The sequence below is a fragment of the Hippocampus comes genome, unplaced genomic scaffold (assembly GCF_001891065.2).
Source record: "Hippocampus comes isolate QL1 unplaced genomic scaffold, H_comes_QL1_v1.1 scaffold250, whole genome shotgun sequence".
In the NCBI taxonomy this organism is placed as follows: Eukaryota; Metazoa; Chordata; class Actinopteri; order Syngnathiformes; family Syngnathidae; genus Hippocampus; species Hippocampus comes.
The window spans coordinates 246,908-260,481 of NW_017842061.1; the positions used below are offsets into that span (position 1 = coordinate 246,908).

Genomic DNA, 13,574 nt, shown 5'->3' on the forward strand with positions numbered 1-13,574 from the left:
CCCCCCCCCCCCCCCCCGCGACCCTAGTGAGGATAAAGCGGATCAGAAAATGGGATGGATGGATGGATGGAAATAGCAGCAAGTCTTAGCACAAAACCTAATAGGGAAAGCCGACAAGAAGAACATCCGAACTTTATTTAGGGTTCATCAGAAGCAACGTAAATCCTGGCGGGAGTTTGCGGATTCCCATTCAATGTATGTTGGAATTTGATTGGTTCATTTTTAACACAGACACCCCCCCCCCCTCCACACATGATCTCACTCTCTCCAAAATATTTGTGGGGCTTTCAGTTGAGACGTACACGTTATCGGAGGTAAAAAGCGACTGCTCTCGGTGTCATTCGATCAGACAAACGTGCCATTCGAACAAGGCCGTGGTGACTTTTTATATCCCGCCGCACGTCCGCCCAAGTCACGATCAAGCGTGGCGCTGCGTCCCGCGAGGCCTGACTCCGCTCCCATTTCCACTCAAGCCGGCGAGAGTGACGAGTGTTTACACGAGGCTGTCACGGTGGTCCGCAAATAAACCGACACAATGGGGGTGGGGGTGGTGGGAGGCGGGGCTTGGGCTCGCGACGACGCTCGGTGGATATTTGAAGTGAGGCGCCCCCAGCGAGGGGCCTCCAGGTGCGTGCGTGTTGATGTGCGAACGCTGCGTGTGTTTATGAGCGTCGGCCTTACCTTCAAGTCATCGGAGGGCGAGAGAGAAACAGGCGGCTCGTCGGTGGCAACAGGAAAGGCTGATGTCAGGGGTTAGCCATGTGGACCGCTCCATCTGCCTGGCAACAATACCGGCACACATGCACACTGAATTTCCTTGGCTCACACACACACACACACACACACACACACACACACACACACACACAGCCAGCATGTGCAAACGGGAGCGGTAAAAACTCACCATGTGGGGCCACATCGGGGGCATTCTCAGCACGTTTTCGCTCTTTAGCGCTTGCAAGTGGGAAAGAATCAAAACACCATCAGGAGAACGAGCCAAAATGTACAATTTCATATCTGGTCGATGAAATGAGCAAAACACGCGTGTGGCAAGACGCTGAACAGTCAGCATCTCAGCTGAGGGTGCAGTTGATGAATTTTGGATGTCGTGCTATTCGCAGGGTTGTCATCGTTTTTAGAGCGGTCATTGTCGTTGGGTTTTATTTTGAGTGTCCCTTTTTTTTTTTTTTTTTTTACTTTGAATGATTGTGGTTTGTAACTTTGTGGAGTTTTTTTCAAAAATGCTCCATGTTTAGCTTTCATTAGTTTTAGTCTTAGTTTTATTTTATTTTTTTTTCAAGTGAGCGTTTCCTGTGGGCAAGATAAAAAAATAAAAAAAAAAATCATGACAGTGAGTATTGAGTTGTAAAAACTCAACCAAAATATGAGCTTAAAAAAAAAAAAAGCCATCCACAAATCATAAACAGAGACCGTTCGATCCGTCCACAGACTTTGGAGTACAATTCAGCGCAGCGCATTGTAGCGCTAACGCTAACGCCTTTACATTTCCATTCCTTGTTTACCAAATTGCCAACTTGTTGAGTTGAGAATGATGAAACCCGCTTGTACTGTGTACTTTTTTTTTTATTTTTAAATATACATTTCATGCGGTAAATCCTCACACCATGTGATGATTACTGTACGGACAGGAAAAAGGCATCAGTCACAGAAAAAAACAACAAAAAAAAAAAAAAACAAGTTACAGCAAATATTTGTGCAAAACACCATTGGACATGGCCCTCGGGACAGAAATGTTTGGCACCTTTCGATAGCAAGAGAGAAGAAATGAGCCCTTTGTTTTTTTTTTTTTCCCTTGTTCCCGTAATCTAATTCTGTCGGCGTGACATGAAAAATCCATCCCGACTCAATTGGAGACGGCTTCCTCCTCTTCTATTAGTCACACACAGCTTGGGCAGACGGACGGACGGACGGACGGGTCATGTGTGCAAAGCTCCGGCCAAACCGCATCTTTGAGAGATTTGGGTTTTGAACCCCGACCAAACGAGCACTTGCGTGAAATACTCCGAACGACAAACAACGTCATCGGGACACAAAAGTGCATCTCAGTTCTCAGGTTGCTGATCGGAATGTCGGCCGCCTCCGTTTTGTGATTGGCGCGGGGAGAGCACGGAGGCGGGTCGGAGCCAACGTCGGTAATTTTGCAGACGAGTGTAGCCTGGCGGATCTGCGAGAGGGAGAGCCTCGCCGCCATGGGAGTGGTCAGAGCTGACTTGCATCGTGGCCAATCAGAGCGGCTCCTTTCATTCGGTGGCGCCAAATTCACTTTGAACGCACTTTAGGCCACAGGCTAATCATGTTCAGCATCCAAAATCAGGACAAAAAAAAAAATTCCTGACTTTACATCGGTCTTCAGTTCCATTCTAATAAGTACCGAGACGTGTTTTTCTCTTAAAAAAAAAAACAAAACAACATAATTTGGTCAGACAACATGCCGGTAAAAGAGATTTGGACATTATCATCCTACAGTACATTCGATTTCAGTGCTCAGACTCTTGTTGGAAAAAAAAGTTTTGGTTTGGAATTGTTTTGGATAAGCAAAAAAAAAAAAACAAAACAATCAAAAGGATGTTTCCACGGGTACATTTCACCAACACTGCGTTCGATCGAAAGACGCATCCTTGCCCACAAGGCACTGCTGCATCTCCAAAATCTTTTGTTGTTGTTGTTGTTGTTTTACGCCGCAGATTTTTTTTTTCAGTGACACTTTTGACAAAAATCCGTTTTGCATGTTTGTCCGTAGGCAAGTATGTCAAGTGTTTGCTGTCCCCGTTTCTTGGTGAAAGGCATCGTGGGTAACGGAGGTGGCACGACATCGTTACGCATGCAAAAACAGCGCCGGCGTCGTCGGGAGCGGGAAGCATCCACACTCGGCATTTCGGGATGACGTCACTGATACCGCGAGCCCGACGGCAACGCTCGCGGCCTTGAGAGAGACGCAGGCGAGCTGGAACGGGCGGACGCTTTTCGCTGGCATTGTCGGTTTACGAATCGAAAAGCCAAAAACACCCGACGCCTTTTGCACCCCCCCCCCTCACTTTTAAACGTCCTTAAAGAGCCGGTCGGGGGCAATGGTACGAATGATCCAAAGCACAATCGCACTTCGCTTGTAATATGAATCATCGTAATATTCATCGTGATCTTGGATTTCGATAACGCCCGCCCCTTTAAGCGACGGCAAAGGAGGGAGCGCACGGCGGCGACCGTTGACCCTCTTCCGCGGGCGAAACGGAATACGCGACAGGCTTACTGGGTTGCTATGCTGGCTGCTATTCTCGGCATTCCGCCATTGGAAAAGACGGCGGGAGCGCAAACGCACCAGCGCGGGATCGGGTGGCTCCAGAGTCAGGACGCTGGGACGGCGGCGGCTTGGGTTGGGCTGAAGTGAAGGGGGGCGGTTGGAGAGTTGGGGTTGTGTGTGCAGAAAATAGCTTTTATCACTTTTGCCCCGTCGCCCTGAAGAAAGCACTTTTATTGTTTTCCTTTCCTCTCGCTGGCCGACGCGACCACGAAAAATTATTTCGGCGATCCGACCCAGAGAATGTCACCGTGCAAGCCTCTTTCTCAACGTCCTACGCAGTGGCACACCTTGATGCTATTGATTTATTCGAATTAGTTTCATGTTTCGGGGGCAGCGCGTGGGCTTCGTGGCGCAGAGGTCCGGGGTTCGATTCCGGGTTGCGGCCTGACGATGTAGCGGACCGCTCGGCTGACTTGTGAGCGGGCAGCGCGGGGATCCGTGCCCACCCGGTGACGGTGTGGCGACCCCGTTGGAGATCGGCGCTGTTTCTGACAACAAAAATCTCTTCACTCTCTTGAGTTTAGTTGAATTTAATTTGAGTGTGTCTGTTTTGTTAAAAACAGATAGCTGGAATGTTTCGGCGCAGGAGGAGGTAATCACCCACCGCTGCATCACTCATGGGTCGAAGAAAAAAAGCGATGGAGAAGATAATGTTTTCATCAATCGGCCATCGAGCGCAAAGTGGAAGAAGCAATTTTTGCCGGGCAAATTGAATTATTCTATTTTTCTGACAACCTCCAATCTCACTCTGCTTGCCTTCACCTTTTTAATTCATCTTGCGGCGCATGTCAAATGTCATTTTTAATTGTTGGGGGGGGGGGGGTTGCAAATGGCCCCCGGGCCGTCGTTTGGACATCCCATGTTTTAGAGTGTTTACTCAATTAAAAGGGAAGAAGGTCAAAGTGGCCCTTACGATCTTTGTTTTTGGTTTTTTTCCCAGTATAGGAACAAGTTTGGAAAGCCCTGTTCCAACCTGAAAAAGATTGAAAAAAAAAACCCAACAACAACCCAAAAAGCTGGAATGCGTTCGTTCACATGTGCAAGACTCACTCATCACTCATCTTGCATCTATCTCTGGCTTCCTTCCTCGTAACCATGAGTGGAAAAAAAAAAAAAAAAAAAGGGGGGGGGACGGTGATGCAGGCAGAAGATTGCGGCCGACACGTGAGACGGTCCTCAGCTGTTCTGCAGTGGCGGGGGACCCGCGCGCGCTTAATTGCACTTTCATTAGCTTCGCGGCAGGGGACTCTTAAAATAACGCGGCGCTATTGTCCTTGGCGTGGCGGCGGCGGCCGTAACGTTTTGTTGTTTACATCGGACAGGTGCGCAAAAGGCGCGGGACGACATTTCCTTTGGGTTCGTGCGAGGCCGCCAAGATGGCGGGCACGGGACAGCGAAGCCCGACTGCATCCAAAGAACGTCTGCGACGAGCTCACCTTCAACTTGAAAAACAAAAGGAGTCCCGTGTGCCCCCTTGCCCCCCAACCGGCGGTGGCTGATCTCACTTTCAGGGATCAAAGAGGCCGGCGGTTGAACATCTCGATGCGTTCGTTGGCCTCGGCCGCGTCCTCTCCGGCAAACCGACGCATGTCTGCGGGGACGGGCGGGTGAAGGAGAACGGCGGCGCGGATGCCACAGCGTTGATCTGATACGAACGCATCGATTCTCAAAAGTTTGGCACCGAGTACCACACTGAAAAAAAAATGATTGAAATTCTTCCTTTTAAGTACGACAAACCCAATTGCAACTGTGCACAAATGACTGAATTCAATGATCAAGGTGAATGTGGATCATGTTAGCGTGGTTCAACAGTTTGTTTGTTTTTTTCATTCCAATGCCGTGCATTTATTAAGTAGAGTTTAGTTGTCTTTCACTTTAAGCGCAACGCATTTGCAGGTCATCTTTGAGAGCTTTTCAAACATTTATGAAGGTTCAAGCACAGCTTTTTTTTCCCCCTTAGTTTCCTAAATATTTAAAATATATTCAGCCTCTTTTCTTTGTGTGTGTGTGTATTTCAATTCGGGAGGTGGTACTTGGGCTACAAAGTTTGAGAAGCGCAGCTGTCCACGAATTACCTTCAAATAGAAATCTGTAAAAAGCAGGAAAAAGAAAACCACATTGCGATCATCCGCAGATTTCTGCAGGAGCAGAATAAATAAATCAATCAATAAAAAATGTGGGACCGATAGATATGCTTCAATCATTGTGTTGGGGAATCCGATTTCCGCAGTCACATTTGTGAGGATGCGTCGCTACGCGGCGTCATTGGTGAAGGATACTTGGATGGCGCTCTCGCTTCTCTCCAAACGCGTCCATGTATTGATAGCCGTTGTTGATGAATCCCGGCGGCAGCCGCTCCAGATGTCGGCTCGTCTGCACCACGGAAAAAGGAATAAGGTCAGTTTAACCGCTAAAAACAAAGCCCTCCCAAAAATCAAAAAATAGATCTAACATTGCAGGTGGTCCTCATAAAACGTCGACGACTCGCTGACTTGTCACCGCATTGAAAGAAAGAAAAACTCACGTGAATGCTCTTCATTTCTTGGGGCGAAAGCGTCATTTCGGTCTTTTGAGTCTTCTCGGTCGACACCTGTTGACAGCACCAAACAATTGAACATCAGATTTGATCCATCTTTTTTCCACACACGGTGCTACCTTGACTTACAATCAATTTGTTTTGCAACCAGCGTCTTAACTCAAATGAATTGCAAATGAACTGAAATTCCATGAATCGGTCGCCCAAATTCCATTTTCTTCAAAGCCGACAGTGCGCCTTATCATCCGATGCGCCTTATATTAGGGATCAATCTTCGGATTTCTTGGGACGTAGTATTTTAAACGTTCTTGGTTACGGCTGCAGCGGTTGGGAAAGCTCCATTTAAGTAAAGCTGTATTGTATTGTATTGTATTCCCTTTAGCGTAGCTCCATCTAGTGGATGCATAACACAACCGCAGCCACTACTGTAGCTCTTATCTTATTTGGCCGGTGCCAGTTTTGGCATTCCGCCCAATTTAATCATTTAATTGTGTGACAAGAATGACACATTCTTTATTTCTGAACAGGACCTGCTTGGTGCACAGCCTGAGCCAGTCCTCGAGCGCATCCTCGGTCAGGCCGACGCCGTCAAAGACCAGGAAGCAGGAGACATCCCTCTCGGGCCGGGCCGTTTGTTCCGGGACCGCGCGGAGGTCGCCGCTCACCGCGCTGTAGCTCACCGCCATCACGTGCGGCGAGTCTAGAGTGACCCGCGCGCAAGGCGGAAAAGTTCACACACGCAGAGCGACGTTCAAGACCTGTGATCCAAATTGCTCGCAGAGCTCACGCGAGGCACAAATGCAAACGTTCCAAAAGCCGCACGTGACCAATGAAGGAAGAATGCGTCCGCAAGAGGAAAGAAAATGTCATAAAAACAACAAATGGGGGCAAATTTCCCAAGAGGAGATGATCAAAGTACCTGATTTTGGAACTGACTCAAAATGGTGACTTCAAGCCAAAATGGTTGACTCCTGTTCACTTTTGCTCATGGATCATGGAGACGTTTTTGTTTGTTTTTTGTGTGCTTACTGTGAAGATAAATATGTTGACCCAATTTCTGTTCAGTTGGATGTCTCGGGCTGATTTTTTTTTTCATTTTTCTAACTTTGCAACGGGGAGCTCCTGAGTGACATTTGGGGGGTTGTGTTGAGGAGCTCTAAAGTGGGCGGGTTTTCACCAGGCGAGCAAAAGCTAAAAATGACTTTTTTGGGCATATTGAGGACTCCAAAAACGACCTTCAATAATCAGAAAAAGCATAAGAATAAGAACAATATCTGATTACATCTGCAAGTAAGGCAAAAAAAAAAAAAAAATCCTCCTACCCGAAAACCTGATTTTTCCCCACACGTTGTAAACATTTCCGCTGAAGGGACTCGGCCTTAGCGACGCCTTGAACGCTGCAGAGAAGAGACAGAAGCAACAAAACTTATTCGACATTTTAAATTCCAATAAAGACTTTCGTAATTCATAATGTTGATCAACTTTAGCCGCCCTGGGTACTTCCGGGTGACACAAAAGTCAAGCGTCGGGCTGGCAATGTAGAGGGAAAAAAACAATTGTTGACAAATACGTTGGTACGTACTTGTAGGCTTTATTTTTTTTGGATTTGGCTTACATGATACCAATGAGTTTGAAAATTATGTAAACAAACATTTTTTTTCTTGCAATTTAAGGTTTTATGATGTCAGTAGAGCATGACTTTGATTATTGATGATTTGAGAAGTTAACACCCCATTAAACAAGGTTTCATGACTGAACTTTCGAGAGTATTGCTATAATGTAGGCCAAGTGCTAAAAAAAAAAATTACAATAAAAAGTTCCCATGGCATTATGGGGGAAAAATGCTACCTTTGTAGCATTTAGCCTCCAAGTACATTTGAACGCATTTCCCAGTGGGCATCTGATGTCAAGAACATCAATCTGAGATCAAAATCAATCAAATTGATTTTGATTGATTTGAGATCAGATGCTGATCGGGCATTAATTAGCAAGTCCCTCAATCATGTCTGAATTTCAACCACACCCATTTTGGAATCAACGTTAAGCGTTGAAACATAATTTACAGCCGGGGTGCCGTCTCATTCCCGGGGACTTCTTCTGTTTTTAAATGATAGGCCACACGGTGGATAAGAAGGCGAAAAGCAGCATTGGAGGCATTTCTCCCGTTTTCTCAAATCGCTCTGACTCGGTCGAATGGCAGGTCAGCGTTTGCATATGATGAAAACGCCCGAGATTTCGCCTGCTGGAAGTCGGTGTGACGTCATGGTAAAAAGGTCGACGACGTGCGGTGCGGAAAAAAAAAAAAAAGCCCAACGGTTCAGCTGCTAGCGCCGAGGCAGAAGATTGGCAGTTCTGCGCCAACAATTACGGCTCTTTGGCACGGCGACCGTGCGCATATTTGGAGGGCGAGGCGGCGTTATGTAATCGGCGCGCACGCCGCCAGCTCGTATCTGAAGCTTGTGTCACGCGTATGAGGACAAATATGAGGCAGCCAGAGCGAGGGGCGTCTTTCTTTGCCTTTTACCTGCGCAGCGGGCGACAAACAGGGGCCTCTCCAGGGGCCGGCTGAAGGCCAGGCGATGTCGGCTGAGGACCAAAGACCCCGAACCGGTGAGGAAGCGCCCATTGCACCTGAAACAAAGGCCTTGCTTGAGGAAAACTCAAATTGTTCACAACATCATATTGCAATGTCAAACTGGCCTCGAGAGCTGTTTTTTTTTTTTAATTCAAGAGCGCGCGACCAAACCTTAAGGCCTGGAGATGTGTCAAATATTCCATTTTAGATGTTGGCTATGACGTCAGCATCTTGACGCGCGTTCTTAATTAAACTCCAATTCTGTGGGCCCCCCCACGCTTCGTCGGAGCGGCCACTGATTGCTGTAAAGCCCAGCGGGCATCTTGTGTTCTCTCAGCAGCTGCCCGCTCGCAGCCCAGTAACAAGCTCTTGGCCACGCGGCTCAGTTGCCATGTACCAACAGAGGGATTGCCTTCCCGCCTGGACCCGTTCCATCCAGTCCTCATGCCTCAGAGCTCAGAACCCCGCGTCCCCCTCCTGCCCCTCCTCTCCCAAGATTATTCTCTGGCACAGGCTTGGACTTTTTTAGTCGTTGGATCTCCGCATTTGAGCATTTCTCAAATGTCCTCGCTGGCCTCGTTCCTGAGGTAATAAGCCTGCTGCTTCAAGAGACAAACTGCAGCATCGGCAGCTTCATTTCGCAACATGAAATTTGGTAGGCATGTCTATTATGAGAAGACAGTTACCAAAAAAAAAAAAAAAATTGTACATTTTGGTTTGAAGCAGCCATTTTGCCTCGCTAGCTCCCTGTAGAATTTAGCAAAACTATTCAGCCCCCCCCCCCCCCACCCAAAGACAGGTCCATCGAGCACGCGCACTATATAATTTGGTAGACATGACTCACATGGAGGAAGGCCTAAAGAAAAAAAAAAAAAAGCCACGCCTGAGGAGACACAGCAGTCAGCCATTTTGGTTTAAAACAGACTGGCTTCAGTAGCGTCCTCTACGATTCCCCCCCAAAAATCTGGGGTTAAGGGTCAGGACGTGGGGTCACGGGTACGAGCCGAGGATACTGGCTTTGTGATGAGAGGAGGACGCGTGCCCCTGCGGTTAGACAAGTGCGCAGACAAGCATGACGCCAAGGACGGCATGCGGGAGGACACCGGCGCGGCCATAAAGCAGAATTTACAGGAGAACGTCAAGGAGGGTAATTGGGAGGTTGGCACGATGATGGTCACGGAGGACATATTGGAAGACGCACAAAGAGACATTTTAGAGGTGGCCCGACCGCACGGGGGGAAATTGGGAGCACGTGAGTGGTAACACATGGAGGGAAGGTTCTCACCAGCCAGGGTAGAGCACGTAACGCGCCCGCAGCATCTGAGGTCGGCTGAAGCTGCTCGGCGACAAAATCAGCTTGACGTCTTCATTCCTATCCAAAGATGACAAGTCAGTCGAGCCCCATTCAGCGTGCGGGATACGTCGCAGACAAACCACACGGCTGATGAAAATCGACCCTCTTGAGGAATCATATTGTAAAATGGAAATGAAAACACAAAACAACGTATCGAAAGTATCGTACGCGGTGCGGCGGGTGGATGTCAGATGCATACGCGTGCGGGCCCCGGACTGACGGAACTAGAAGTGAAAAAGTCTGGCTGTGAGCTGTGGCCCACTGCAGCCCCCCCGTCTGAGTTTGCTCATTCTGTGCATCATTGTTTTCCCGGTGCTGAAAATGCATCTGTGACTTTGCCGCTTTTTTTTTTCCAGGTTGCATTCAACCGACACCTTCCTTGTCGTCACTCACTTTCTGAGGGGATCATGCACCTGCAAAAAAAAAAAAAAATGCTGCCATCTATTGGCTGAAGCTGACTTCTAAATTAAATTTTTGCACGCAACAGTGAGCAGAAAAAAAAAAAACTCATGCCCAAAGATGTGCACTAAAAAACAAAACCTGCATCTTCACTTCCTGTAGGCGTAAAAACCAGGATTACAGCAGCTGACATTCAACAATTTTCAACAAAAACTCGGCAGTGTTGAAATACGACACGCATTTCCTGTTTCCTTCTTCTTTCAAATTTACACCAATTTCAAGCTAAATATGACGCCATCCAGTGGTTGAACGTGGAATTACACTGGACTTAAATTAGTCACTTCATTGGGGTTTCCTGTGGATTGCAGTGTCAGAACTTGGTGGCGGTATGATTGTTACCATTAAAAACACAAAAAACAAAAAAAAAAGCCATCCGCGAGTGTCAGACCTCGTGACGGCCCCTCTTGCCGCCGAGATGAAGGCGGCGGTGGGGTTGGCGGCGCGTACCGCCTGCTGAACGTGCTGCGCCAGCGGATGCGTCTGGTCTGCCGCGGCCCCGGTGAACACCACCGCGCTGACGATACCTACAAACACAAGCAAAAGTGCTGACGCATCACTCGGCATCCGTAGCCGCTTTCGCATTCATTTCCGAAACGCAATGTGGAACGATTTCTTTCCCCATTTCTCGCTCGTGTGAGGCTCAACTTCAGATCGAATTTTTACTCCAAAGGAGCCAAATGACCGCAGGCTCCTTGGATCCGTTTCCCCGGCAGGGTTCTTTGTGACGAACTTCAAAACGTTCATCGACATTAAAAAATGGGAAATTGCATCGAATTAGCATATCACTTGTCTCCTGTTTGCCTGCCTCGGCTTGAAAGACGCACGCCGGAGGCCTTTGGGACCCTCCCGGAAGCAAATCGAATGAATACGTGGCAAGCATCGGAAAACATCGTCGCTGTCGGGAGACTTGAGGGACGCTGAGCACTTACCTTGGCTGCACTGCTCCAGCAGCTTTGGAAAAGCAAACCTGAGGGAGGAGATGAAGAAGCACTGAGCAGTCAGGACAAGTTTTCAGGCGAAAACACAACTGACGTGTCTGCAAGCAATAAAAAATGTTCATGAAATTGGTCCGACTGGAGTTTTGTGTTTGATGACGTGTCATCAAACTTTTGAGTCACGTTCTAAGAGAAACTGGAACGGGAGGCAGACTTTCTGTCTCTTTCGAAGAATTATTATTATTATTGTTTTGTTTTTTTTTGGTGGGTCTACTCACGAGGAGGCGGAATTTTTCAAACGTAACAGAGACACGAGCTCCGATCGTGAATAAGAAGCCATACGCACGTGGCTACTCGCTGACTACGCAATCAGACATTTTTGTCGAATGATGTCACCGTCCCTGAATTTTACATCCAAACTGCGGCGCTAAAATGCCAGTTGGAGAGGGCGGGGGATGTCCGGCCAAGTCTTCATAGCAACCGACTCATTATTCCACCCCCCCCGCCCCCATTACCCGCACGTCCTCCTCCAGATCAGTCATTTGAAAAGCATTTATCTTCCCTGTCCTGATGTCATGAACCGTCTGCATCAATCACCCAAAAAATGGATCACGACTGACTGATAAGCTTGGTCGAGGATGGCGTCGTATGGGGCGGCGGCGACGGCGGCGGTGGGGGACGCGCACACACAAGTGGCTGTGGTGGATTAGGTGCGCTATGTGGAGCGAGGTGACAAGCGGGTCAGGCCAATTAACTTCGTGGTTGGCGGTCCAATCAGCATGGAGCAAAATTTAGCGAGGCAGAGGCTTGGAAGACGCCTCAAATAGTCAGCTTTGGGTTAGCGCATGTGATCCACAAGTTCCTGGAAAAAAAAAAAAAAAGGAAAACGCGCTAATATCCGTGATGTCGCGCTGGGTCCGCGCCGTGAAATGACTTTATTAACCGGAGTGGCGGGCCTTGTATGGAGCGGCTCAGTCCAGCTCCATATAAAGCCTGCATGCTTAGGACACAAAGAGCGCGAGATTAAATGTAAGGCTGATCCGCCTGGACTTTCAATAGCTATAAAAGCGTCACGTGACCTCCTCCTGGAACCCCCACGACAACTCACGACCAACGTTTGTCTGTCAAAAGACACTGGGAATCCTCTTTTCAAAGCAGTTTTTTTCCAGCTCATTTTGCTTCTTTAACCGAATTTCAAAGCGAGGGTTTAAAACGTCCCAATATTCACCAGAGGAGGGAATTGAGGCGTTTTTGCAAGTCTCAGACATCCCTTTCCAAAATGGCGTTTGCAGAACATTTCACGACATTGTACACAGGTGTGAAAGTGGGTGCGGTGGGTGGGTTTTGCCAGTCCCTGCCTCTCACCAAGTTGAGCCGTGACACGAATGTGGAAGGATGGGTAAATAAATACATTAAACAAAAAAAAAATCTGTGCCAGCATGTACTAGTTAGCCCCAAGGACAACATATCCAAATAGCTTCCCAGTGATGGGGCACTCTAACTTAAGAAGAATTAAAACAGAAAAATTGTATCATTCATTCATTTATTTAGAAACTTAATATTTTACACATTTCTTATTGTCGCAATTGTTCATTTTTTTAAAAAACACACCAAAAAAGTGCTTTTATTTTACCAAATTTAAAAAAAAAAAAAAAAAATTTTAAGGATATTTTTCAGTTAGAATTTTACTGCTGTGTTATGTTTGCTTACGGCGATGATACCGTCAAGAGTGTAATATCGACCCCCGCGATGCAAGAAGCGTCACCTGTGCTCCATGCAGGAGGCGAGCGGATCCACGCAGGCGGTGACGGCGCCAATGATGAACCGGACCCGGACAGCAGAGTCCGGGTGTTGAAGCACGGCCTGGACAACGTCCAGAACATCCGTGTATCTGTGAGGAGTCAAAATCCTCAAGTCACAAACTTCTTGTGTTTGAAAATCGAAAGGAAAGGAAGTCGTTTTCTTACCCGGGTGAGAGGACCAGGAGGCGCACCTTTCCTGCCGTCCTCCTCTTCTGGTTTGCGGAGACGTCGGACAAAAAATCCTGCAGGTGGGAGGCCGAGAAGGCGCCATCGCAGGCGTCCGCAGCGGGAGGATACACCAACCATCTGCGGGCAACAGCAAGCATCTTTTTTCTGGGGCGGGGTCTTTTACGGGGCACACCAAAACATGCAACCAGTCGTTCGCCTCACATCAAGCTAAAAATGTTGCCGTATGAAAAAATGTGTTTATAATAATAATAATAATAATAATAATAATAATACATTTGATTGGTAATGCACTTTACATTTCAGGGAAATCTCAAAGTGCTTAGAAGGTTATATGGTGAACTTTGGACTGTCGAGGGGGTGTTTTCCCACCTTCCGTACTCTTTGTTGAGGCGCACCAGGCAGAGG

General features: G+C 47.7%; 1 protein-coding gene across 1 annotated transcript in view; it reads right to left on the bottom strand.

The window, feature by feature from the left end:
• Nucleotides 1–4,124: 4,124 nt before the first annotated feature.
• dnaaf9 (dynein axonemal assembly factor 9) overlaps nt 4,125–13,574 on the bottom strand; it is a 20,560-nt gene continuing 11,110 nt past the window's right edge. Inside the window, exons 29-37 of the mRNA XM_019862711.1 lie at nt 11,173–11,210; nt 10,632–10,767; nt 9,716–9,802; nt 8,380–8,486; nt 7,178–7,252; nt 6,386–6,555; nt 5,844–5,909; nt 5,599–5,692; nt 4,125–4,910 (exon numbers count right to left, since the gene is read on the bottom strand). Coding sequence (XP_019718270.1) covers nt 4,834–4,910; nt 5,599–5,692; nt 5,844–5,909; nt 6,386–6,555; nt 7,178–7,252; nt 8,380–8,486; nt 9,716–9,802; nt 10,632–10,767; nt 11,173–11,210 — 850 coding nt within the window. The 3' untranslated portion in view covers nt 4,125–4,833. The remainder of the gene's footprint in view (nt 4,911–5,598; nt 5,693–5,843; nt 5,910–6,385; nt 6,556–7,177; nt 7,253–8,379; nt 8,487–9,715; nt 9,803–10,631; nt 10,768–11,172; nt 11,211–13,574) is intronic.